This window comes from Camponotus floridanus, unplaced genomic scaffold (genome assembly GCF_003227725.1).
Source record: "Camponotus floridanus strain SB8 unplaced genomic scaffold, Cflo_v7.5 scaffold152, whole genome shotgun sequence".
Lineage (NCBI taxonomy): Eukaryota > Metazoa > Arthropoda > Insecta > Hymenoptera > Formicidae > Camponotus > Camponotus floridanus.
Window position 1 is genome coordinate 180627 of NW_020229273.1, and position 24665 is coordinate 205291.

The 24665-nt window shown below is 29.6% G+C and overlaps 4 protein-coding genes and 1 pseudogene across 13 annotated transcripts; 3 read left to right on the forward strand and 2 right to left on the reverse strand.

Moving 5' to 3' along the window:
• The first annotated feature begins 226 nt into the window (after window positions 1-226).
• LOC105254279 (odorant receptor 13a-like) lies at window positions 227-4070 on the forward strand. Its single transcript, XM_025406773.1, has 9 exons — window positions 227-430; window positions 578-697; window positions 797-914; window positions 1381-1654; window positions 1749-1865; window positions 2018-2108; window positions 2892-3028; window positions 3727-3859; window positions 3969-4070. The coding sequence occupies exons 1-9, from the start codon at window positions 272-274 to the stop codon at window positions 4017-4019; spliced, it is 1200 nt and encodes a 399-aa protein (XP_025262558.1). The 5' UTR covers window positions 227-271; the 3' UTR covers window positions 4020-4070.
• An 888-nt stretch (window positions 4071-4958) lies between these two features.
• LOC112637314 lies at window positions 4959-7344 on the forward strand (annotated as a pseudogene).
• Window positions 7345-9530: 2186 nt separating this feature from the next.
• Window positions 9531-13676, forward strand: LOC105254282 (odorant receptor 13a-like). Of its 2 annotated transcripts, none has more exons than XM_020028449.2 (9): window positions 9531-9729; window positions 9883-10002; window positions 10108-10225; window positions 11013-11286; window positions 11381-11497; window positions 11648-11738; window positions 12844-12980; window positions 13355-13487; window positions 13654-13676. In XM_020028449.2, the coding sequence occupies exons 1-9, from the start codon at window positions 9571-9573 to the stop codon at window positions 13654-13656; spliced, it is 1152 nt and encodes a 383-aa protein (XP_019884008.2). In that variant the 5' UTR covers window positions 9531-9570; the 3' UTR covers window positions 13657-13676. The 2 variants fall into 2 exon arrangements, with proteins under 2 accessions (XP_019884008.2, XP_011261139.3); XM_011262837.3 differs by having other exon boundaries at window positions 13606-13673.
• Window positions 13677-15442: 1766 nt separating this feature from the next.
• On the reverse strand, window positions 15443-24663 carry LOC105254268 (crossover junction endonuclease MUS81). 9 transcript variants are annotated; one of them, XM_025406724.1, is made up of 12 exons: window positions 24387-24663; window positions 23444-23939; window positions 23155-23368; window positions 22861-23073; window positions 22678-22791; window positions 22347-22545; window positions 18716-18977; window positions 17202-17321; window positions 16901-16991; window positions 16051-16187; window positions 15700-15832; window positions 15445-15618 (listed from the first exon to the last, which is right to left on the reverse strand). In XM_025406724.1, the coding sequence occupies exons 2-12, from the start codon at window positions 23932-23934 to the stop codon at window positions 15571-15573; spliced, it is 2022 nt and encodes a 673-aa protein (XP_025262509.1). In that variant the 5' UTR covers window positions 23935-23939; window positions 24387-24663; the 3' UTR covers window positions 15445-15570. The 9 variants fall into 9 exon arrangements, with proteins under 9 accessions (XP_025262507.1, XP_025262508.1, XP_025262506.1 ...); XM_025406722.1 differs by having other exon boundaries at window positions 15443-15832; window positions 24363-24663; XM_025406723.1 differs by lacking the exon at window positions 24387-24663 and adding an exon at window positions 24099-24321 and having other exon boundaries at window positions 15443-15832.
• LOC112637307 lies at window positions 19875-21789 on the reverse strand. Its single transcript, XM_025406730.1, has 3 exons — window positions 21454-21789; window positions 20188-20307; window positions 19875-20062 (listed from the first exon to the last, which is right to left on the reverse strand). Exons 1-3 carry the CDS (start codon window positions 21595-21597, stop codon window positions 19922-19924), a joined length of 405 nt encoding a protein of 134 aa, XP_025262515.1. The 5' UTR covers window positions 21598-21789; the 3' UTR covers window positions 19875-19921.
• Window positions 24664-24665: the final 2 nt, after the last annotated feature.

The following is a 24665-nucleotide window of genomic DNA, read 5'->3' on the forward strand; positions in this document are numbered from 1 at the left end:
ACTTGCGTGTTTTCTTTTCACGACTTAATTGTTGAAAAACAAAATCTTTGCTAATTAGAAATTCAGTTTGTTCAGTTCTTAAAACAGCCGCAAGGCTTTAGACGTACAATAATAACGAGGAAGGGGAGAATAATTGCGTGTTCATTATTATAATGACAGAAGGGATATACATGTCATATACGCGCCGCAACACAAGGAATTGTTAATAATGTTTCGCGTTTTACAAAACTAAATTCACAATCGTTGAATCGTTTGCCCAGTATTTCCGACGATGACCACCGCACAAAGAAGCATTTGGCAAAGTCGCTATTATATGGTAATGAGGATGTATATGACATTAGTGGGAATATGGCCATATCTTACGGTCAACACTAGGTATCTGCGTTTCGTGACGACGTTTATGTTCTCCATGGGTATCGCTGTACCCCAGGTATTCCAATGCACCTCCAATATATTGCGTCCTCTCGAAGTATTTATTACGCGCAAAGAATTTATTCATCTCACGAAAAAATTAAAATTATACATTTCTTCATTTCCTGATATTATCGATGTATTCTACGACATGATTTCAAAATAGATTCTATATCTGCTAAACGATTCGATCGACATTGATGAAGTGTTCGAATGCGTGCCGTCAATAGCAATCGCTATAATGTTCAGCTTAAAATTAGTGAACGTGATGATACACAGTGAAAAAGTAGGTATATTGAGATTACGCGTGAATTCAGTGGTACGATTAATATCAGGTAATTACTTAACGAAATTCAATACAAGGAAAAAATATTTATATTTATAGGTAAAAGTCTGTTTTAAAACGATGGAGGAGGACTGGCTATCGCTGAAGACGGATGTCGAAAAGGCTATTTTGCGACAATACACCGAATATGGACAGTATATGTCGACTTCGTATGCGCGTATGTATTAGTATAAAATTATTCATGAAGATTTTACAGTTTGTATCAATTGATAAAATTACATTCTTTGGAAAGACGCCTTTTATGTCCTACAGAGATATGATTTTTTTATTATAAATGTTTCAATATTGAGTATAAAAATATCTAGAAAAAATATGGAAGAAATTCACAAAAAATTTTCTTTCCTTGTTCTCGTCTTTTTATATTGCACATATATTCTTTTTAGAAGAATGCTTTTGATATATTGATAAAATTACATTTTTTGGAAAGACGCCTTTTATGTCCTACAGAGATATGATTTTTTTATTATAAATGTTTCAATATTGAGTATAAAAATATCTAGAAAAAATATGGAAGAAATTGAAAGAATGCTTTTGATATATTTAACATATCATGGTAACTTTAATTATTTATTAAAGGGAGAATTCACTTATATATAAAATATATTGTTCGTGTAAATTTTTAGTAATCATACTTGTCCCGGCATTGTCTCACTTACTTAAACCTATCATCACGACGCTAAAGGAAAACGATATCGAGAATATAACAAAATCATCGATATCAAGATCATCGAAATTGCCCTTTCGCGTCGAATATGGCGAAAAATTGGATCAATATTTTTATGTAATAATGGTCCACTGTTGTCTAGCTGTATTCGCTCATCTTGTCGTAACGGTTGCGGTTGATAGCTTTTATTATACTGTTATCCAGCATGCTTGTGGAATGTTTTCAATTATTGGGTAAAAATATCGGGCATATTAAAGATGACCAAAAATTGATGATAAAATTTAAGAGAAAAATATTTTCCCTCAACGCTTTCTTGTACGCTTTCAGACACATGCTGGAGAATATTGGCAAAAATGATGATGCCAATTTAGAGGAAAACAATATAAAAGACAACAATTACAGTATAGCACTGGAATGTTTACGTAAACATCTTCACGTATTAGAGTGACGTATTATGTGTTAATGACATAATTTGCTTGTCTCTCTCTTTTCCTTTTACTGTTAATCATTTTTTTGAGCAAATAATATCCTTTATAAAAATTGATATTTTTGATTATATTGTGTGTATAAATGCGTTAAGATTCCTGATTTTGCAGATTTGCCGGACTAATCGAGTCTATATTTACGAATATGTTTTTGATAAGTGTAAGTTGTAATGTGATGATGGGCAGTTTATCTGGTATACAGGTATGAATCGGTATTTTTCTTTGAAGCAACCAAAGAAATTTTATAATTTAATTACGATTAATAGTTAATAAAAAGACAGAAAGACAGTATTTCAATCTGTAATTTCAAGCAAATGTTTTTCAGGACATTGTTATACACACACACACACACACACACACACACACACACACACACACACACACACACACACACACACACATATATATTATATATACAGCTATACAGGATGGTCCACGTACAGTGTTACAAATTTATATCTCGGAAACGAAGCAATTTGGAGAAAAATGTTTCAGATAAAAGTTGTGTGATGTCAAGGGGGACATAAGATGGTGCCATTAGTTTGATCTTAAAAAATATTTTATGATTTATATAAAATTAAGAAATGATTTCAAGCCTTATAACTCAAAAACTACTTGAGGGAAAAATATTTTATTATAGTGTTTTGAAAAGCCCTTGAGGTAAGCTACAAGAATATGTAATAAAACGTAAGCGATTCTATTTAAAAAGTTGGAGGTAATCTTCACGTGACCTTCAGGTGACTCTTCAAAGTCAAACTAATCACCATCTTATGTTCCCCTTCAAACCATACAATTTTTGTCTGAAACATTTTTCTTTAAATTGTTTTGTTTTCGAGATATAAATTTGTAACACTGTACGTGGGCCATCCTGTATATATATATATATATATATATATATATATATATATATATATATATGAAAATTAATTAATCCTAATTGAAATCACGAAATGTTTTGATTTAAAAAATTAAGTTTATCTTCCAGGTGATAATGAATTTAAATAGTGCGGGCAATATTGCAACACCTCTATCTGTCTATTTTGCACAACTCACTCATCTCTTTCTACATTTCTGGCAGGGCCAATTTCTATTGAATTTTAGCGATGTTCCATATAAATCTATGTTAGTTCTTTGAACTATGTGATACTATTTATTTTTAATCTATTCTTTCATATGTAATATAGGCACTTACACACATACACTCACATTTATTTGATTTAAAAAAATTTGTTTTCTCGAAACTTTTACCTTAAATGGAAGAAATTGTTTATTTCATTTAAGCAAAATCATTTAATTTTAATTAAATATGCATGTTATATTAAGTACATTATTTTAATTTATATATTTTTTACATTTAAATACTATTTTCGTAAAATATATACTATAATTTATTAAATTAAATATATTATTTTTTTAAATTTAAAAATTTAAAATTTTTGGGAATAAAAAATGCATTTTAATAAATATTTTGTAAAATTAAAATAAAAGTATTTAATTAAAAATTATATTATTTTAAGCATATATATTTTTTAAACATATGTAAATAAATACTTAACTTAAGCAAACAGACGTTTTGAATACAAGCAAATAGGTGATTAGTACGCACCAAATAAATAGCTTTCTTGAGTTAACTAAAATTTTTTTATCTCAAGATAATTTTTTCCTCAGTGTATGATTCAATTTTGTATTAAATCATTTTTTGCATTAATCATTTTGTATTAAATCAAACAATTTTTTTATCACAAAATATAAATGTTACACATATAAATGTTTTTATTACTAGTCATCCAGAATAACATGGATCTTGTTTTGTGTTACAGTTGCAGAGCAAGATGGTATCGTACTTCACGAAAGTGTAAGAAGATCCTTATATTAATTATGAGCAGAACTATGTCACCCTGCAAAATAACTGCCGGCAAGGTCGTGACTTTATCAATCGAGAGTTTTAGCGCGGTAAAGTAAAATTATACACTTGTATTTATTTTTTTATAATTATTTATATACATAACACTTTGAATAATTATATAAAAAAGTACGGCGAGAGATTTGATATTTTTTAAAGGTCCTCAGAACGTCGATGTCTTATTTAACGGTCCTACGTTCCTTCCAGTGATAATATTATCATCTCGAGAAGTAGTTGTTAGTAATACATTTTTTTAGTATAATAAAATTGTATACATGGAATTTCTCTTTGTTTTTTTTCTTACTGTCTTTCTGAAAATAAATATCAGACTGATTATGGGATATGATCCACAAATCATGTATTTATGAATATTCTAGAATTCATCGGCAATACATCTCATGTGCGTTAATTTTAATAACGTAGAATTAAATTTGATGGACTTAAATTTCAGAGACATCGAAATATGTATTAATGCTAATTGTTTCATATTTTCACATCCATTTGTTATATTTCTTCTATTTTCTTTTGTTATTAACATATTCGTTATTTATGTAGTTTAGATTTCAAATAAACAACAAGAAGAAAGTGTTGTATTTTCCCCTGCGCTTCAACCGCGCTGTGGCTCAATTTGTATTAATTTTTCTTGTATTATTCTTTTATTATTATCATTATTTTATTATTACTTTTCTAATTGTTTCAAAAGCAAGGTTTCCGAAAACGGAATTATTTGATATTAAAAATCTTGCCTGAAAATTGATTCAGACACAAAAGGAAATATGGGCAGGAAAAAACATGTTCTTCTCGCGATTAATTAATCATTTAAAAATAAATAATTATATATTATAATATTAATTTTGACGTAGCTATTGTACTTGCTAATCACCGCGACAAATCTTGACGATTATGGATCATAATATTTAGCTTCAAATTAGGGGGCTGAATAAACAATAAGAAAGTATGCGACAATCGCGCATATAAATTCCGTGCGAAATGCGATCGATGCACGATAGATGTTAAGTCTATGTTAAGTCTATGTTAAGTCTCTTAATTTATAAAGATACGTGCCGCGGAAAATATGCGTGAAAATATTTCTAATTGAAAACTTGCCTTGAGACAATAGAAAGCGATTGGTTCTCGTTGAGTAGCGATATGGAAAGAGCTGTTCTACGAAGACATAGTGCTTACGGGCAGTATATCACGATGACATACGGAGGTACGTCTTTGAGAAGAGTAGAAATTTTGAAATGGAAGACTTTTTTTCAATTTCTGGTGATGTAACATACATACATATTAATTTATATCCAGTCTTCATGCAGTTTGTGGGAGTTCTTCTCATATTGAAGTCGCTCTTGGTGATACTAATAGAAGATACGTCGGACGCGACGATAACTTCCCTGGCAGCGGAATCGAAGCTACCGTTTCGCGTGGAATATGGTGAAAAATTCGGCCGATACCTGTACCCGATGACGATACACTGTTATCTAGCCGTATTCGCTCATATCAGTATCACAATCGCGGTCGACACCTTCTACATTGCTCTAGTTTGGCACGCGTGCGGGATGTTCGCGATTGTCGGGTAAGAATAAATCCGTAAGAATGACGATTATAAAATTGAGATGTATATTCGTGTGCGAATTTCCGTAATACGTCTTTCGTCTTCAAATCTCGAGCTAGTCCGAATAGACTGCGACTGATTTCGATCTTGCCAGGAGGAGCGTTATCATTTGAGCGGTTTCCAGAAACACGCTGGAATATATCGGCAAGGATAGCGACAACAATTTTGACCTGAAACCCGACAAAATCGTCGATGGCAATTACAGCAAAGCTCTGGAATGCTTACGCAAGCATCTGCATGTGATACAGTTGGGTTAACGTTAATGTTTTTGGACGTGAAGCTATCATATATATCGTCGTACATTTTGATTTCGTGCTTTCATAGATTCGCGGAGCTGATCGAGTCTACATTCTCGAATATATTCCTGGTCAGCGTTTGTCTGAACATGATTGGTGGCGGTATGATTGGTACAGGTATACAGGGTGGGGAAAAAGTATGGAAACAAACAATTATTTCCGAAACTATTCATTTTTCGACAAAATGTCTTAGACATAATTTTTATGGTATGAAAAGATGTATTATGTGGCATAGACGGCATGACCTTGAAATGACCCTTACAAGCTGCATACAAATAACGTAAAAAATTTCAAATGGAACTCGTCAGTTTTTGTTACAGATTCTTGTAGCTGATGTCGAAACGTTTACAAAATACTGCATATGAGCCCCATTCCCTTAAAAACACTCCCAGTTACGAAACAATTGTGATACAAACAATTTGTATGCACATTGACATTGCTTACTGATTTCGCATCATGACGTTCAGTTGCGTCCACTAATAACTAATAATCGCACTTATCTTGCCTTAACTGGTTGGATGAATCGCACTTATCTTGTCTTAACTGGTTGGATGAATCGCACTTATCTTGCCTTAACTGGTTGGATGAATCGCACTTATCTTGTCTTAACTGGTTGGATGAATCGCACTTATCTTGCCTTAACTGGTTGGATGAATCGCACTTATCTTGTCTTAACTGGTTGGATGAATCGCACTTATCTTGTCTTAACTGGTTAGATGAATCGCACTTATCTTACCTTAACTGGTTAGATGAATCGCACTTATCTTACCTTAACTGGTTGGATGAATCACGCAATCTCTTTCCTTGAGTACGGTTCGATGTACGCCTTAACTGATTCTACGAACTTCGCGTGTCTTTCGTATCGGCAGAAATGATCGAAGCGGGTTATTTTCCATTTGTTGCAGTAATCGCTACTGTTGTACTGATCTCTCATAATGACGTTCAGTCGCGTTACACACATTCATGTAATCACACGTACGCTGTCTATTTTCAATTTCGTCGATACGAATTATCACAATTGTTTCGTAACTGGGAGTGTTTTTAAGGGAATGGGGCTCATATGCAGTGTTTTGTAAACGTTTCGACATCAGCTACAAGAATCTGTAACAAAAACTGACGAGTTCCATTTGAAATTTTTTACGTTATTTGTATGCAGCTCGTAAGGGTCATTTCAAGGTCATGCCGTCTATGCCACATAATACATCTTTTCATACCATAAAAATTATGTCTAAGACATTTTGTCGAAAAATGAATAGTTTCGGAAATAATTGTTTGCTTCCATATTTTTTCCCCATCCTGTATATATCAATTTTTATGTAAACTTTACGATAATATCTTCCGACGAAAAGATTTCTATAACATGTTAATAATTAATATTTGATAAAAGTAATAGTTGCAATAAGTAATCCGATAGGATTCGGAGATCCAAGATTTTCAAGGAAAAAGATTTTGGAAACAGGATGTAGTAAAACATATATTTCAAGTGATTTTGAATTTAAACGACGCGAAGGATATCGTAGGTCCCATCGCTATCTATATCGCTCAACTCACTCACCTCTTCCTGCAGTTCTTTCCAGCTCAATTTCTGTTAGATTATAGTATCGTTCCTTACTAGTCAATATAAGAATATGCTTCCTCTTTCAATTTAGTGTGAAATTATTCTAATAAGGAGATGCACGAATGTATCTTCCTCTGATTTTGATGAATTTTTAATATGTTGTTTTCTAGATAAAATTAAGAAACGTATTTTTTTTGTGCGCATACGCATGTTTAAGGGTTAAAAAATACCCCTTTGAAAAAAATCGGTTTTTTTCTTTCAAGATAAATATTTCCGAAACTATAAGAGATAGAAAAAATTTTTTAAAAGTTAAATAGTTTTAAGAGTACTTTACAACAATGACAAAACATTTTATTTATTTTTAATTTTTCAAAATCCCCACCACTAAACTTTTTTTTCAATTTTGAAATTTCTTTATCATCAAATAAAAGGTTATTTTCTTGCAAATACAACCATATATGATTATTGATTAAGTTACACTGAGTGAAAAATTTTGTTAAATCAAATAAATTTGTTTTCTTAAAACTTTTACTTTAAATGGAAGGAATTGTTTATTTCATTTAAGCAAAAGCATTTAATTTTGATTAAATATGCATGTTATATTAAGTACATTATTTTCATTTATATATTTTTTATATTTAAAAACTATTTTCGTAAAATATATACTATAATTTAAATTAAATATATTACTTTTCAAAATTAAAAAATTTAAAATTTTTGGGAATAAAAAATGCATTTTAATAAATATTTTAAAATTAAAATAAAAATATTTAATTAAAAATTATATTTTTTTAAGCATATATATTTTTTAAACATATGTAAATAAATTAACTTAAGCAAACAGACGTTTTGAATACAAGTAAATACGTGATTAATACCCATCGGATAAATAGCTGTCTTGAGTTAACTAAAATTTTTTTATTTCAAGATAATTTTTTCCTCAGTCTATGTTTCGAAAAATCATTTTCCAGGATTTATTATAAACCTCTCTGATTATAAACCTCCAGGATTAATTATAAACCTCTCTGTAAATACGCTACTTGTGTTTGTCCATGTGCTCGATTCTTCGCGCAATATATCCTGTATTTCTTTAATAGAAGGTAACTAGCAGATACATTTGAAGATATATTTTATGTAATTATCATAGTTTTTATCGTAGACATTTATAACTCCAAACATAATATTTGAATATATAATAAATATTATACATCAAGATATATAAGAAATATTGTTTTGATTCTTTAAATAACAAGAATATCGTAATTCATATCTTCTTTTGAAATTTCCTCATTCACCGTGAGACGCTTGTTCAATAAAAAGACGGAAATTTTATGTCATGTGTGAATGACGTCTGTGCTTTTTTCACAAAAGTACCAAGAAATTTCTTCAATACTCTAAAAAAGTAAAAATTTGTCATAATTGTGTTGATTTTACAAAGGCGTAAAAGTAAAATCGTAAGAGAAATATAAATTGATAGACATAATTTATTTAAAATATCAATAAATATTAGGTGATAAATTAAATTCCTGTCGGTTTTAGTCTTTAAAATTGATTTATTTCCAAGAGAAGATGAATAAACCTTAATCAAAGTAATTTCCTCCATTTTCTACTACTATTTCCCATCTCTCCGACAGCAGGGTAATCCCACGAAGGTAAAACGCGACGGGACGTTCCTTGTCTCTCACGTCAAAATCGCCATTTCGAAAGCGTTCAAACCAACATCTACATGTTCTTTCCGATGGAGTTTCATCACCATACACTTCGAATAATAAGCGATGCGTTTCAGCTGCGGTTTTCTTGAGATCGAAGTAATGAAGAAGCATATATCGGAAAAACAGCTTATCGCGGTTCATTTTCAATCGATTGGAAAAACTCTTTGGCGTCGAGAAATCTAATCTTTGAGGCCTGTATCACTTTCAGTAATGTCTAAACTACAAAAGACACCGACTTCGCCAGCGTTAGAGCCGGCACCCTCTAATAGCGAGTGAATAGTTCAGAAAACACTTGCGTGTTTTCACGACTTAATTCAAGAACGAAACCCTCGCTAATCAGAAATTCAGTTTGTTCGGTTATTAGAAGGGTTGCAAAACTTTAGACGTGTAATAGTAACGAGGCCGAGGAGGAAGAAGAGGGCACGATAGGGGTGAATAATGGCACGTTCATTATTATAATGACGGGAGAAATATATGTCATATAAGCGCCGCAACACAAGGAATTGTTAATAACATCCCAGCGCGTCCATCACACTGAATTTACAAATAATCGTTGAATGTTCACCTAGTATTCTCGACGATGATCACTGCGCAAAGAAGCATTTGCCAAAGTCGCTATTACATGGTACCCAGGATACACATGACGTTGGTGGGAATATGGCCATATAACACAATTGGTATTAGATATCTGCGTTTCGTGACGATGTTAACGTTCTCCATCGGTATCGTTGTACCCCAGGTATCTCAATGTATCTCCAATATGTCGCGTCCTCTCGAAGTATTTATTACGCGTAAAGAATTTATTCAAGTCATCTCACGAAGAAATTAAAACTAGACATTTCATCATTTCCTGATATTATCGATGTATTCCACGATACTGATTTCAAAATAGATTCTATATCTGCTAAACGATTCGACGGACATTGATGATGTGTTTGAATGCGTGCCGTCAATAACAATCGCTTTAATGTTCAGCTTAAAATTAGTGAACGTGATGATACACAGTGAAAAAGTAGGTATATTGAGATTACGCGTGAATTCAGTGGTATGATTAATATTACGTAATTAAACACTTGACAAAATTTAATACAGAAAAAAACAATACGTATATTTATAGATAAAAGTCTGTTTTAAAACGATAGAGGAGGACTGGCTGTCGCTGAAAACGGATGTCGAAAAGGCTATTTTGCGACAATACACCGAATACGGACATCGCATGTCGCTTTCGTATGCGCGTATGTATTAGTAATTATAAAATTATTCATGAAGATGCGTAATTATTCATGAAGATGCGTATGCGCGTATGTATTAGTAATTATAAAATTATTCATGAAGATTTTACAGTTTGTATCAATTGATAAAATTACATTCTTTGGAAATACGCCTTTTATGTCCAGAGATATGATTTTTTTTATTACAAATGTTTCAATATTGAATATAAAAATATCTAGAAAAAATATGGAAGAAATTCACAAAAAATTTTCTTTCCTTGTTCTCGTCTTTTTATATTGCACATATATTCTTTTTAGAAGAATGCTTTTGATATATTGATAAAATTACATTTTTTGGAAAGACGCCTTTTATATCCTACAGGGATATGATTTTTTTATTATAAATGTTTCAATATTGAGTATAAAAATATCTAGAAAAAATATGGAAGAAATTCATAAAAAATTTTCTTTCCCTGTTCTCGTCTTTTTATATTGCACATATATTCTTTTTAGAAGAATGCTTTTGATATATTGATAAAATTACATTTTTTGGAAAGACGCCTTTCATGTCCTACAGAGATATGATTTTTTTTATTATAAATGTTTCAATATTGAGTATAAAAATATCTAGAAAAAATGTGAAAGAAATTCACAAAAAATTTTCTTTCCTTGTTCTCGTCTTTTTATATTGCACATATATTCTCTGTAAAAGAATGCTTTTGATATATTTAACATATCATGGTAACTTTAATTATTTATTAAAGGGAGAATTAACTTATATATAAAATATATTGTACGCGTAAATTTTTAGTAATCATACTTGTCCCGGCATTGTTTCACTTACTTAAGCCTGTCATCACGACGCTAATGGAAAACGATATCGAGAACATAACAAAATCATCGATATCAAGAGCATCGAAATTTCCCTTTCGGGTCGAATATGGCGAAAAATTGGATCAATATTTTTATTTAATAATGATCCACTGTTGTCTAGCTGTATTCGCTCATCTTGTCGCAACAGTCGCGGTTGATAGCTTTTATTATACTGTTATCCAGCATGCCTGCGGAATGTTTTCAATTATTGGGTAAAAATATCGAGCATATTAAAGACGACCAAAAATTGATGATAAAATTTAAGACAAAAATATTTTCCCTCAACCCTTTCTTGTACGCTTTCAGACACATGCTGGAGAATATTGGCAAAAATGATGACGCCAATTTAGAGGAAAACAATATAAAAGATAACAATTACGGTATAGCACTGGAATGTTTACGTAGACATCTTCACGTATTAGAGTGACGTATTACATGTTAATAATATAATCTGCTTGTCTCTCTCTTTTCCTTCTACTGTTAATTATTTTCTTAAGCAAATAATATCCTTTATAAAAATCGGTATTTTCGATTATGTTATGTATAAATACGTTAAGATTCGTGATTTTGCAGATTTGCCGGATTAATCGAATCTATATTTACGAATATGTTTTTGTTCACTATAAGTTGTAATATGGTGCTGGGCAGTTTCTCTGGTATACAGGTATGAATCGGTATTTTTCTTTGCAGCAACCAAAGAAATTTAATAACTTAATTATGATCAATAGTTGATAAAAAGAGAGAAAGACAGTATTTCAATCTGCAATTTCGAGCAGTTTTTTTTCGGAACATTGCTATATACTCGTATATATGTATATTTTTATTACAGATTCGAATTGTACGTAAAAAAATAAGAAACTTTTTTAAAAACGTTTTTAGAAACGTTTTTTCTGAAAGTGCTTCTGTCAATCTTAAAATTGAAAGTTCATTATTTCATTACAGTTATTTCCAAGGTCATTTTTAAGATTGACAAATACTTTCAGAAAAAACGTTTGATACAAAAGTTTCTTATTTTTTCACGTACAATTCGAATCTATGATAAAAAGTATCATGTTTCTCTAAAAAAATTCAACTTCCGATCCGGATGGCGTATTTCCGGTCGGAATCAAAAGTTCAAAATATCACTATTTGATAGATCGTACCCGAATTATTTAAAAATTGTTCGCGATTTTTGATAAAAACTATTTATTTTCATTCTATAGGGATACACAGGTGATCTGGGACACCCTATATATACATAAATATATTTATACATACATACATACATATATATATATATATATATATATATATATATATATACAGGGTGTCCAGAAACTATCGCTTCATATTTTAAAGGTAGATTCTCTGGCAATTTAACGATTTTTCCTCAGCGAAAATGTCGAAGGAGATCATTATTTTTTGCATATTTCCAATTTTTGTCATCATGTATCTTTCTAACTGAGCCTTAAATTAAAATTCTATTAAAGTAAACTCTACCTAAAATTAACTAAAGAACTAGTGACTTTATTAATATTTTATTCCCATAAGAAAAACCTTTATTTTCAATCATTTATTACTCGAAAACTATTAGTGCCTCGACATTTTCGCTGAGGAAAAATCGTTTTTAAATGGTCCAGAGAATCTAAAATATGAAGCGATAGTTTCGGGACACCTTGTATATATATATATATATATATATATATATATATATGTTCCATATGAAAATCAATTAATTATTATTGAAATCAAGAAATGTTTCGATTTAAGAGGTTAAATTTGTCTTCCAGGTGATAATGAATTTAAACGGGGCGGGCAATATTGCAACACCTCTGTCTGTTTATTTTGCACAACTCACTATTCTCTTTCTACAATTCTGGCAGGGCCAATTTCTGTTAAACTCCAACGATGTCCCATACGAATCTATGTTAGTTCTTTGAACTATGTGATACTATTATTTTATTCTTATTTATTTTTATTTATTATTTTATTTTATTTTTATTTATTATTTTATTTTTATTTTATTTTCATTTTATTTTTATTTTATTTTATTTTTATTTATTATTTATTATTTTTATTTTATTTTTATGTATTTTTAATCAATTCTTTCGTATTTTATATGTAATATAGGCACTCGCATACATACACTACGATTCAATTTTGTATTAAATCATTTTTTGTATTAATCATTTTGTATTAAATCAGACAATTCTTTTATCACAAAACGTAAATGTTATAGATATAAATGTTTTTGTTACTAGTTGCCATCCAGAATAACATGAATCTTGTTTTATGTTACAGTTGTAGAGCAAGATGGTATTGTACTTCACGAAAATGTAAGAAGATCCTTATATTAATTATGAGCAGAACTATGTTACCCTGCAAAATAACTGCCGGCAAGGTCGTGACTTTGTCAATCGAGAGTTTTGGCGCGGTAAAATAAAATTGTATTTATTTACACTTGTATTTATTTTTTATAATTATTCATATACATAACATTTTGAATAATTATAAAAAAAATATACGGCGAAAGATTTGATATTTTTTTAAAGGTTCTCAAAACGTCGATGTCTTATTTAATGGTATTACGTTCCTTCCAGTGATAATATTATCATCTCGAGAGGTAGTTGTTAATAATAAATTTTTTTAGTATAATAAAATTGTATATATGAGATCTCTTTGTCTTTTTTTCTTACTGTCTTTCTGAAAATGAACATCGGACTGTGATTGAAATATGGTCTACAAATCATGTATTTATGAATATTGTAGAATTCACAGTTCATCGGCAATACATCTTATGTGTATTAATGTTAATAACGTAGCATTAATTTGGACTTAAATTTCAGAGACATCGAAATATATTAATACTAGTTGTTTCATATTCTCCTCACATCCATTTGCTGCATTTCTTCTATTATTCTTTTATTGCTATTATTATTATTTTATTATTACTTTTCTAATTGTTTCAAAAGCATAAAGTTTCCGAAAATGGAATTATCCGATATTAAAAATCTTGCCTGAAAATTGATTTCATGTGCATGTTACTGATAACGAAAAAAAGTATAAATCTTCGCGGAGAAAGTTATAATGAGAAATTATGAAGATGCAGACACAGAAGGAAATATATACAGGTAAAACACATATTTATCTTCTCACGATTACTGTGTTGTATCTATGCTGATTGAGTTGAAAGAAAAATGTATAAATAGTTGCATCTATATATAGTTCGTCTAAAGAAGAATCATTGAAAAATCTGCATCATTATTCTTTTACAATCATCTGCAATATTTAGTGAGCTACCGATTTCAAACTCAATTTCCACTAAATTATAGTGATCGAATCTATATAAGAATACATATGCCGTTATCATATTTATAGTATTTTTATTATTATAGTATTTTCATAATCAAATATTATAAATAATATTTGTCTAATTCTTTTTTTTATTTTGAAATATCGAGGAAATCCTCAATGAATCGAAAAGTTTGTCACGTCATTATATTTTTTATGGTGTGATTTATTGAAATGATATCAATAATTGCACACATGTAACTTGCATTTTGATTTTCTCTCTCTCCCCCCTCTCCCCCCCTCTCTCTCTCTATAAATGTGAAGACAAATATTATTTTTTGATTTTTCACTATTCGTTTAAATCAAAATTAATCTTCTTTCAATTGCAGAATAAATTGATATTACATTTCGAAAAGACATCAAAAAGTCCTTCTCTTAATGAATAAACCAGTGTCATCATACAGATTTACTGCTGGTCCAGAATATCGCAGCTCCGTCCATCGAAAGCTTTCATGCAGTAAGTAAAACTATTTTATTATGTTCATTTTTTATCATCGCAATTTAATTGCAATTTCAATGATCAATGTTTTATTTTTCAAAAGTTCTGAAAATCTTTCCATAAATAATAATTTAATAAAAATTATAATTATTAATATATATAATATATAATAATTATATATTATAAATAATTTAATAAAAATTTGATAAAAATTAAATATAATTTAATAAATAAATATAATTTAATAAAAATTTGTGTGCTGCCCCCCCCCTCTCTCTTTTTCTTTTTCTGTTTAGAATTAAAAGAAAATGGTAGACATATTTGTATTACACTGCACATTTACACTTAAATTGTTTTAATGTGTTATGTATATCTTGAGGAAAAGTGCGTTGAAGAAAACGCATGATAATTTTATGGATCGATCGTCAGAAACGAAAACGTATGAAGAAATAATTTGCAATTATAGCTCGTAATATAATTCGCGTGACAAAGCGCGAAATTATGTAAATAATTTATATTATTACGCACAGGGAAGAGGGAATAGTTTCTTGGATATCAACGGCTATCTTCGCAAATGCGTATTCGAATAAGATGGGAAAAATGAGGAGCGATTTTCTCTTTGGGTTTGAAACGTAAAAAAAGATGTATTGTGATGATTTTATGTATATCGAATACATACAAAAACGCTATTAGGTGCTATTTCCGTATTATTTACGAATTCTTTGTCTCATATACTTATCAGCAGCATGCAAATCGATATGCCCGATTGTACGATCTTGAAACAAAAGTCGCAGTGACATTATCGAGGAAAGGGAGAACATTTTATAATCGTGGATATATCGTCGATATTGCTTACCATTGCGAAAGTTTCTAAACTCAGGGTATATATACTGTATGAATTAATGGAAACCGCTCGCATACATCTTATCATAATGAATAACATAATTTTTTGCTTCCACACAGACATATTGTGCCATTTTCCGCAATATCTACGAGGTTTACGTCGATTAAAGCGTTTTTTTTATGTTTATATATAAACACATTAAACATTTTTTATAAACATTTTTTTTATATGTTTATATATAAACACTTTTCGTTTCATAAAATATCGCGCGTGAAACGAGCGCGAAAAAATGTGCGTGTAGATATATTGATGAATATATTAAAATTGTGCGAAATATTCACGCGTTTTTTTCACGATACTCACATCTTCGTGGACAACTCGATACTTGTGTCAATTATATGCTGACCCATATAACTAAACATAAGCAGATAAAATAATTGTCCGACCATGAAAGCTATAGATCTAATTGGCCGATCTGATAATCCGGAGAATTTAATTATCTAAACAACAACGTTCGACTACACTGATTTGTCTTTTATCGCTTCTTCTCAGAGTTCTTTTTTTCTCAAATTGCAAGTTAAGAATGTTTTGTACCTATTTTCAAAATATTGAGAATTTAATGAAAATTGTACAGAATGTCCTTACATATGTTTAGAATCTTCAATACAATTTTTAAATCGATTCACTAAAGCATTCACAAATTATAAGGATTTTAATTTACACCGAATTGACATATGTTCTTATAGAAAATGTATAACCACATCGATTCAAATAACAAAAACACATGGAAATAATATTCAGAATTTGTTTAAAATTTGTAAAAGTTTAGATACAGACGAAATATTTGGTCAAATAATATTATACGAGTGCTAACTGGTTAAAAAGATATTAAATATAATTCAATGAAGTTAGCCATGTATCTGTCATAATGCGAAATTCTCTGCTAAAAGTTAATCATTTCGATTAACAAAATTCGGAATATTTCAGTAAAAACGCAATAAATATTAAAAAATAGATCTCTGCACTGTAGCTAAGATCAAATTGTAATATTCCAAAATACACCAAAAGTGGATATATTTGTCAATATTGATTTTCAACTACTTTTTGCTGGGATTGTACATACAAAACATCCTTAATTTCGTTTAACGATTTTACTTACACGCGCGTACGGAGAAAATTATAGATTAATTAATTTAATGTGTAGAACACTCACTTGTACCAGTGTCAGGCCTATCACAATCATAAAGAACAAATATTCACCAAAGAGGCTAAGGCTGTAGCTCGATCGAATAACGTCCACAAACCTTAGTAACGCAAAAACGTTGGCGGATTAATAAAATGTGATCAAGTCTTAGTCTCGATAAGAAAAATTGGTACTTGCAGTGTGTCACATATTTACTCGGTGTAGAACGTACCTGTGAAAGAGAAACGAGAAGAGATATCTCTCTCATTTTATCATTATCACTTTGTATTTATCTTGTAGACATCAACATTACTGTAAAGAGATTACTAACTGTATAACGTTGCGATGATCCTCGACAAAGAGAACAATGTTCCTGTATTCTTTTTCAGTCCTACGGTTGGATCGCCCAAACTTGGAGGAACGTTCGCTAAATAAATGTTCTGCGCGGTTCCTACAAAACAATACATTTGCAATACGTAATTCTAAGTGAAGGATTCAATGCAAGAGAGATGCAAGATGAGATAAATACACGTTTCAGAAAATCTATCTTTTTTTAATGCAATGTAATTATATTAATATATTTAAAATAAAACGGATACACGAGTGGATTTATCTCTTCCTGGATTGAATCCTTCATATCTGTGAGCAGGTTCATCTTTTCAGTATTATATATGTTTTCTGATTGATCACCATACTTCTTTGTTCAACGTTAACTTATACAGAGTGTCCCATTTTAATTTCCCCAGGCAAATATTTCGGAAAATAATGAAAAATCGAAAAAATGTTTCAGACAAAAGTTGTATGGTTTCTAGGGGGATATAAGATGGTGCCATTAATTTGACCTTGAAAAGTCATATGAAGGTTACGTGAAAGTCATTTTGAATTTCTTAAATGGAACATCCTATATATTTTTGCATATTCTTGTAACTTATCTCGCGAACTTTCCAAAACACGATAAATAAAGATTTTTTTATGAAGTATTTTTTGAGTTATGAGGCTTGAAATCATTTCTTAATTTTACATAAACCATAAAATATCTTGTAAAATATTCATTTTTCGATTATTTTAATACTTTTATGTACAAAATAATAAGAGGAATGAATTGGTGTAAAGAAAACATACAGTTGTTTTTAAGAAAAAATATGGAATTATTAATTGCAAATTACATATTTTTTCTTAAAAACAACTGTATGTTTTCTTTACACCAATTGATTTCTCTCATTATTTTGTACATAAAAGTATTAAGGTAAGATAATCGAAAAATGAATATTTCTTGCTAGATATTTTATGGTTTATGTAAAATTAAGAAATGATTTCAAGCCTCATAACTCGAAAAGTACTTGATGAAAAAATATTTATTTATAGTGTTTTGGAAAGCTCTCGAGATAAGCTACAAGAATATGCAAAAATATATAGGGTGTTCTATTTAAGAAATTCAAAATGATCTTCACGTAACCTTCATGTGACTCTTCAAGATCAAACTAATGGCACCATCTTATGTCCCCCTAGAAACCATATAACTTTTGTCTGAAACATCTTTTTCTAAAATTAAACATAAGAAAATTATTTGGGCTGGGACATTAAAATAGGACACCCTGTATAATTATATACATTTTTTTAAATTATTGTTATATATTATATATTCCAGTGTTGTTATATTTTCATATAATTAATGAATATGAAAATAATTATGCATTTAGTGATTATGCATAATAGTTATTTCTCACAATTAAAAACTGATCAAGAGCTAAGCACGATCGCAAATATATTAAATGTTGAGTAATGTTAATATAAGAAAATTCACATTTTATAAATATTAAAAATGTATAGAAGAAAGCGCAGTACCCTAGTATAGTAAACATTCCACTGGCATGTCGCGTGTAAACAACGAACACGGTCCCGTTCGCAAGAATTGTTACCATCATTAATATTATTATAAGATACATTTGAATTCGAATAAGATAAAAGAACTTCTCTTCATCTATGAAAAACTCCATGCGAAATGGATGTTCACGCGAACGTGTCTCGTTCAATGGTAGAAATACATCGAGAATTTGCGGGAGGATCGTGATAAAGATATACACACTTAAACCCATCGTTGTATAAACTGAAAAACATAAAGTCAATTAAAATTCATCAATTACGTATCGACAAAAAATTTAAAAACAATTATTCTCTGAATGAAATATCACACTGAGAAAAAAATGATTGAAATAAAAAAATTTTAGTTAACTCAAGAAAGCTATTTATTCGGTGGGTCACTAATCGTATTTACTTGTATTCAAAACGTCTATTTGCTTAAGTTAAGTATTTATTTACATAAGTTTAAAAAAATATATATGCTTAAAAAAATATAATTTTTAATTAAATATTTTTATTTTAATTTTACAAAATATTTATTAAAATGCATTTTTTATTCCCAACAATTTTAAATTTTTTAATTTTAAAAAATAATATATTTAATTTAATAAATTATAGTATATATTTTACGAAAATAATATTTAAATATAAAAAATATATAAATTAAAATAATGTACTTAATATAACATGCATATTTAATTAAAATTAAATGCTTTTGCTTAAATGAAATAAACAATTCCTTGCATTTAAAGCAAAAGTTTCAAGAAAACAAATTTATTTGATTTAAAAAAATTTTTCCCTCAGTGCAGAAACGATAATATTATAGATAATAATATTATTATTATTATATTATTATCTATAATATTATTATAAATAATAATATGATAATGATTATATAAAATATCAATTTCTCGAATATTATGAAATCCTAATTCTCATTTAATGTTGATTTTAAATATTTTAAAAATCAAGTTTCTCTGAATAAATATAAAATGCGTTTTAATTTCTTAGGGAGAATTTATGTGTAATATTTCTACAATGTAAAATTGATTTCAAATATTATATCAAGTTTAAAAATTACTCTTAAATACTTGAAAAATGATTTTGTAAGGGAAAATTACTGTAAATTATTTTTAAGGATTTTTTTTTATTAAACATTTTGTTGCATGATTCTTTTGCATTTTGCAATTCTCAGATTCCATGATTCCACTTACACGAAAATAATATCGTGATTAATCTTGCGCTCGCTGCATATTTTCGCATAATTTTAATATCATTCCGAGAGCGGGTGCGTTCCCAATCGATTTTAATATGATCGAGTAAACTTTTCAGCTGCAAATTAAAACACTCATTCCATTCGCAAGTCATATTGTAACGAGAAAAAACGATATTATTTATTATATTACATTTTGTTCAGTTACACAGAAACGTTCATATTAAATAATAATATTTCTTACTTTGTCATTAATTATTATACGATCAATAAATTGCAATAGTATGCCAATATTAGGGATGAGAATGGGCAAACAATCGAGTGTAAAATCCATTGTTAATTCTGACATACACATCTTAGCTATCTAGAAAAGCATTTATTTTCCATTACTTATTCTTTGTTTTTTTATAAGAAAGCCATCCTAGGTAGAACATGAAACTCATTATGACGTCACCTAAAAGTCACCTAAGTTTTTAGAAAAATCATAATGATCTCAATTGATATACTTTTGGCAATGTTTTGGTAACTTATTAATATCATTTTTTATATATATTACGCAATTACTTGTTTATTTAATTATTCATGTATATTTTAATTATATTTAAGCAACATAATCTTTTTAAAATTATATAATGCGATTATTGAACTTAAAAATTTATGATTCTTTTTGTCACCTTTAACTCATTTTTTAATCATTTTTGTTTAGGAAACTTTTAAGTGATAAATAAAATCATGATGACGTCATATTGATGTCATTATGAGTTTCATGTTCTACCTGCAGTGTTTGCTGTAGATAATTTCAAAATTATCTAGATAGAGATAAAGATAAAAATCCGTAAATTTATCTTAGATGAGATAAAGATGATTTTGCTTTTACTTAATCTAGATGAAAGATGAGATAATTATTGCGATAATCTAAATAATTATTTAGATATTTTTGTTTATTTTAGAAGACTATAAATATTTGTAAAAAATGTGACACAGATTAAATGGGATATTAAAATCATAAACACATATTCTTTCTCTTTTCCTAAAGAATATTTAAATAATAACAAAAAAGTATATAAATGATATGATAAATATTTATTTATTAATTTATATTTATAATATATTTATAATATATTTATAATATATTAATAATAATAATATATAAAAATATATTTTAGATATTTTAGATAGATTTTTAGAAACTTGCTTTAGATTTTTGGAAAGCGTCATCTTAGACAATTTTTAGATAAGACATATATTTTTCATCTAAGATAAAGATAAAGATACTTTGTCTTTTGATTTCTTCATCTAGTTAAAGATAAAGATGATCCATTTCTTTATCTATGATTATCTAGATAATTTTATTATCTAGATACCAGCAAACACTGTCTACCTGGGATTGTAGGACAAATAGAAATTTATGTCTATCGATTAAATTAAGATATGAATATTCAAGTGGATAAAATTCAATAAAAGATTCAAAACGTTCAAAATACAGTATAGATTTTTTATATCAGGATACCTGAACGATTACGCCCCAGATCATAAACGAAATTGCGAACACTCGTTGGATCCAAGCGTTTGTCGCACTTTGATAGGGCCATAGTCCGATTCCGGACAACAGCAGGCGATTCAACTTGTAATACCGATCTAAGGAGAATTCCATCTGCTTTGGGGGTCCGACGACGACTGAGAAAAGTCAGGGACACGCGAAAAAAAATATGTCATAATTGCCTCCCTCTCCGGTGCTATATTTCACGCGAAAAAATTTTCTCACTTCCCTCAGTGAAGGGAGAATAAAATTGTCGCAAATTGCTCTCTCATTTGCCATACGCATATTCACACTTTCCGCAATTGTATTAAATTGCTAATAGCATCGATCCACCTCTTCGAGTATTATACCCATGAGAAAAACGCAGACGAGCACAAAGAATTGATGTAACGCAATTTTCTCTTCCTTTTCCTGGAAATCAGGAAATTATTATAATAAATTTTCTAACTTTTCGCTATTTCCCAGACTTTTTATTCCTTTTTATTTCTCGAATAACATTACGGCTTGAATATTATTTTTATAGAAGATAATGTGATAATGTGCTACATTGTATAAAAGATATCTCACTTCTTTATAATGAATTTTCTGACTTTTAAGAAAAACTAGAGAGTCATGAGAAAATATTTTCTTTTTACGCCTCAATTTTTTTATTATAATAATTTTTCAATTCTATAAAAAGGATCATACTGAATACCTAGGAAAGATATATTTTAATGTATAATAGCGATGAAAATGTGCATTCGAAGATTGTCGAATATTATTTACAAGTGGGATGAGTATAAACGAAATAATATTCGAATGTGCATTTTTTTTTATTAGTCAACTCAGCTCGTTTGTCGTGTAAAGTTGATAAACGGTCTTACTGATGCTAGATCCCAGCTGGCGTTTTTTATCACCGACTTGAATGTTCGCCAATAATTGCTCACCATTAACAGAATTTTCTAAAGCTATGATCAGAATCTGTGGCGAAGGATAACGTTCTACAATTGCTGTTGCTCTGTCTACAGACATACCTTTCAGTTGTAATAGTTGGCGAATAAACATTTCGCTTACTTTAAATTTCTAAAAAAAGAATATCAATAGAATATTAATGGAAAATCATGGAAAAAGAGAGAGAAGGAAAGAAAGAAATAGAGAGAGAAAATTTTATTTACGTTACTTTGAAAATTTCTAATATATATTTCTAATACTTACTCTTTGTTTTGAAGATGCTTTATTGAATTCTTTGAATTCCATAAGGCGTATCGTGCTATCTAAATTATTAGTCTGAAGAAGACGTTCTTTTTTACATCCAACAAGCTTCTTATCCTAAAATAAAATTATAATTTTATTATATTGATATATATGTGCTACACAATTATAATGTTTCTTACATACCTTGTAGATTTTAATTAGAGTCTTTGTCACACATGATAAATACGACATAGAATCTTTATGATTTCTTGTATATTTTACAGTAAAACCATCTTGTATTAAACAATTTACAGAAGCTTGTAACAATGATGGAAGTGGAATGGAAAATCGGGAATTCTTGTCAATATTTTCCACTATATACATAAGATTCTCAATCTTAGATTGCTTCAATCGAAACTGAAGTATGGAATTAACAAACAGATAATTAAATCTGCAGAAACAAGGGTACAAAAAGGTAATTATATTCCTAACAAATACCTTTTGTTCATGAAACCTTCCATCCGTAATACTCGCACTTAAATCATCCATTCGTTTTCTCTCTATTATATAAGGTATAACCAATTCATCTTGCGTTTTTCTACATCTGGCAATCCACATAAAATCGCCAATCTTCAAACGACGCACTTCAAACAACACACCAAACTGCGTCAATTCCATAAGCGTAGCATCATGTTGAGGCTTTGTTTTTCCACTGAAACAAATCGCATATAGCTAAAAGCTTTTTATAGGTAACAGCGTAAGTTGACTATATATTTTAATTACTCACCCACAAGTTTCTTGAGTGTCCACCAATAATATAATATCGAAGGCATTAGATTCTAAATAAATTTGTCTGCCGTTTTCCTTTGATGCAATTTCATCTATATTTGCCAATTTTTTCGGTGCACTCTGTTTCGTGTTCCTAGCTTGTCTGACTCTTGCTGTTTTCTCCTGCGTTTCAACAACCTTGTCATCCAGAAGTTGCTTCCTGGACGCAGTAATACAGTCCGCATCAACGATAGTTTTAACGGATTCGTGTCTTCTTTGCTCTTCCAATTTTTTATCCAACATCGAGCACAATTTTGTGCCGAAATGCTGCAAGATTATGCATTCCTTGCCGGATTCCAACGGTAGCGGGTATCGCTTGAGCGAATCCAAGGCCTTCGTGAACTGGCCGCACAACTCGGAGTTTCGGAGCATCGCATGATCCCTCCATTCTTCCAACCAGGTCTCGAACTGGCGATTGGGCCTGTCCGGCACGATTTTGATCCTCTTCATGATGTCTGCAAGTTGGACGAATTAATTCATATAATAATATAAATTATGAACATAATTATCTTAATATTGCTAGTCAGTTAATCAAAGGATCGTTGGAAATAATATAATCGACCAAAACTAGCCAGAAATTTTTTGTTTATTTATTGATATAAATTTATAGATACAAATCAGTTCGTTGACGAAGTCTCACACCGACACATCGTTTTTATCTCTCGATTTTTTAATTTATTAAGATGTAATGATCGTGCAAACGTGACTTGTGCTTTTTACAACACTATGATTTATATCTGTCACTTGATCTTATTTACTTGAAAAGGACCACAAGCATATGGTCGAAACGTCGTAATCAATAAACAAAAAATTTTTGGCTAGTTTTCGTCGATTATATTATTTCCAATGATCCCTTGAATTAATTCATATTTGTTTACTAATAATGACACGGAATTGATAACCTCGGGAACAGACATGCCAATGACATTTGTCGCACGTGACATTTGTCAAATATATATCTCAAGATACATCATCTGGACACATGCGTTATACATCATTATCGGACTTTTTAATTAGGCTGCGAATTTTTCTCTTTTTTTTTCATTTTTTTTCAATCAAATGAAGTTGTATATTTTCTTCTTTGCACTTTCTTTTTTGTCATTCGATATATCGATATCCATGGGCATGCGCGATACGTTCGATATCCCCTGCTAGTTTGTAAATAAATGAATGGGGGCGCG

Bases quoted from the DNA above. Each gene is read 5' to 3' on its own strand.
- LOC105254279 (XM_025406773.1), top strand. From the start codon at position 272: ATGACCACCGCACAAAGAAGCATTTGGCAAAGTCGCTATTATATGGTA. The intron at 1,655-1,748 runs GTAAAAATATCG...GTACGCTTTCAG, and splicing joins GGAATGTTTTCAATTATTGG to ACACATGCTGGAGAATATTG. The intron at 3,860-3,968 runs GTAAAGTAAAAT...TATTTTTTAAAG, and splicing joins CAATCGAGAGTTTTAGCGCG to GTCCTCAGAACGTCGATGTC.
- LOC105254268 (XM_025406722.1), bottom strand. From the start codon at position 23,934: ATGAAGAGGATCAAAATCGTGCCGGACAGGCCCAATCGCCAGTTCGAG. The intron at 23,074-23,154 runs GTATTTGTTAGG...TCCATACTTCAG, and splicing joins GAAGGTTTCATGAACAAAAG to TTTCGATTGAAGCAATCTAA. The intron at 15,833-16,050 runs GTGAGTATCGTG...TAAACCTCGTAG, and splicing joins ATCGAGTTGTCCACGAAGAT to ATATTGCGGAAAATGGCACA.
- LOC112637307 (XM_025406730.1), bottom strand. From the start codon at position 21,597: ATGGAATTCTCCTTAGATCGGTATTACAAGTTGAATCGCCTGCTGTTG. The intron at 20,308-21,453 runs GTATCCTGATAT...ATGCTTTTCTAG, and splicing joins TCTGGGGCGTAATCGTTCAG to ATAGCTAAGATGTGTATGTC. The intron at 20,063-20,187 runs GTAAGAAATATT...TTTAATTTGCAG, and splicing joins GTATAATAATTAATGACAAA to CTGAAAAGTTTACTCGATCA.
- LOC105254282 (XM_011262837.3), top strand. From the start codon at position 9,571: ATGATCACTGCGCAAAGAAGCATTTGCCAAAGTCGCTATTACATGGTA. The intron at 10,003-10,107 runs GTAGGTATATTG...GTATATTTATAG, and splicing joins TGATGATACACAGTGAAAAA to ATAAAAGTCTGTTTTAAAAC. The intron at 10,226-11,012 runs GTATGTATTAGT...GTAAATTTTTAG, and splicing joins CATGTCGCTTTCGTATGCGC to TAATCATACTTGTCCCGGCA.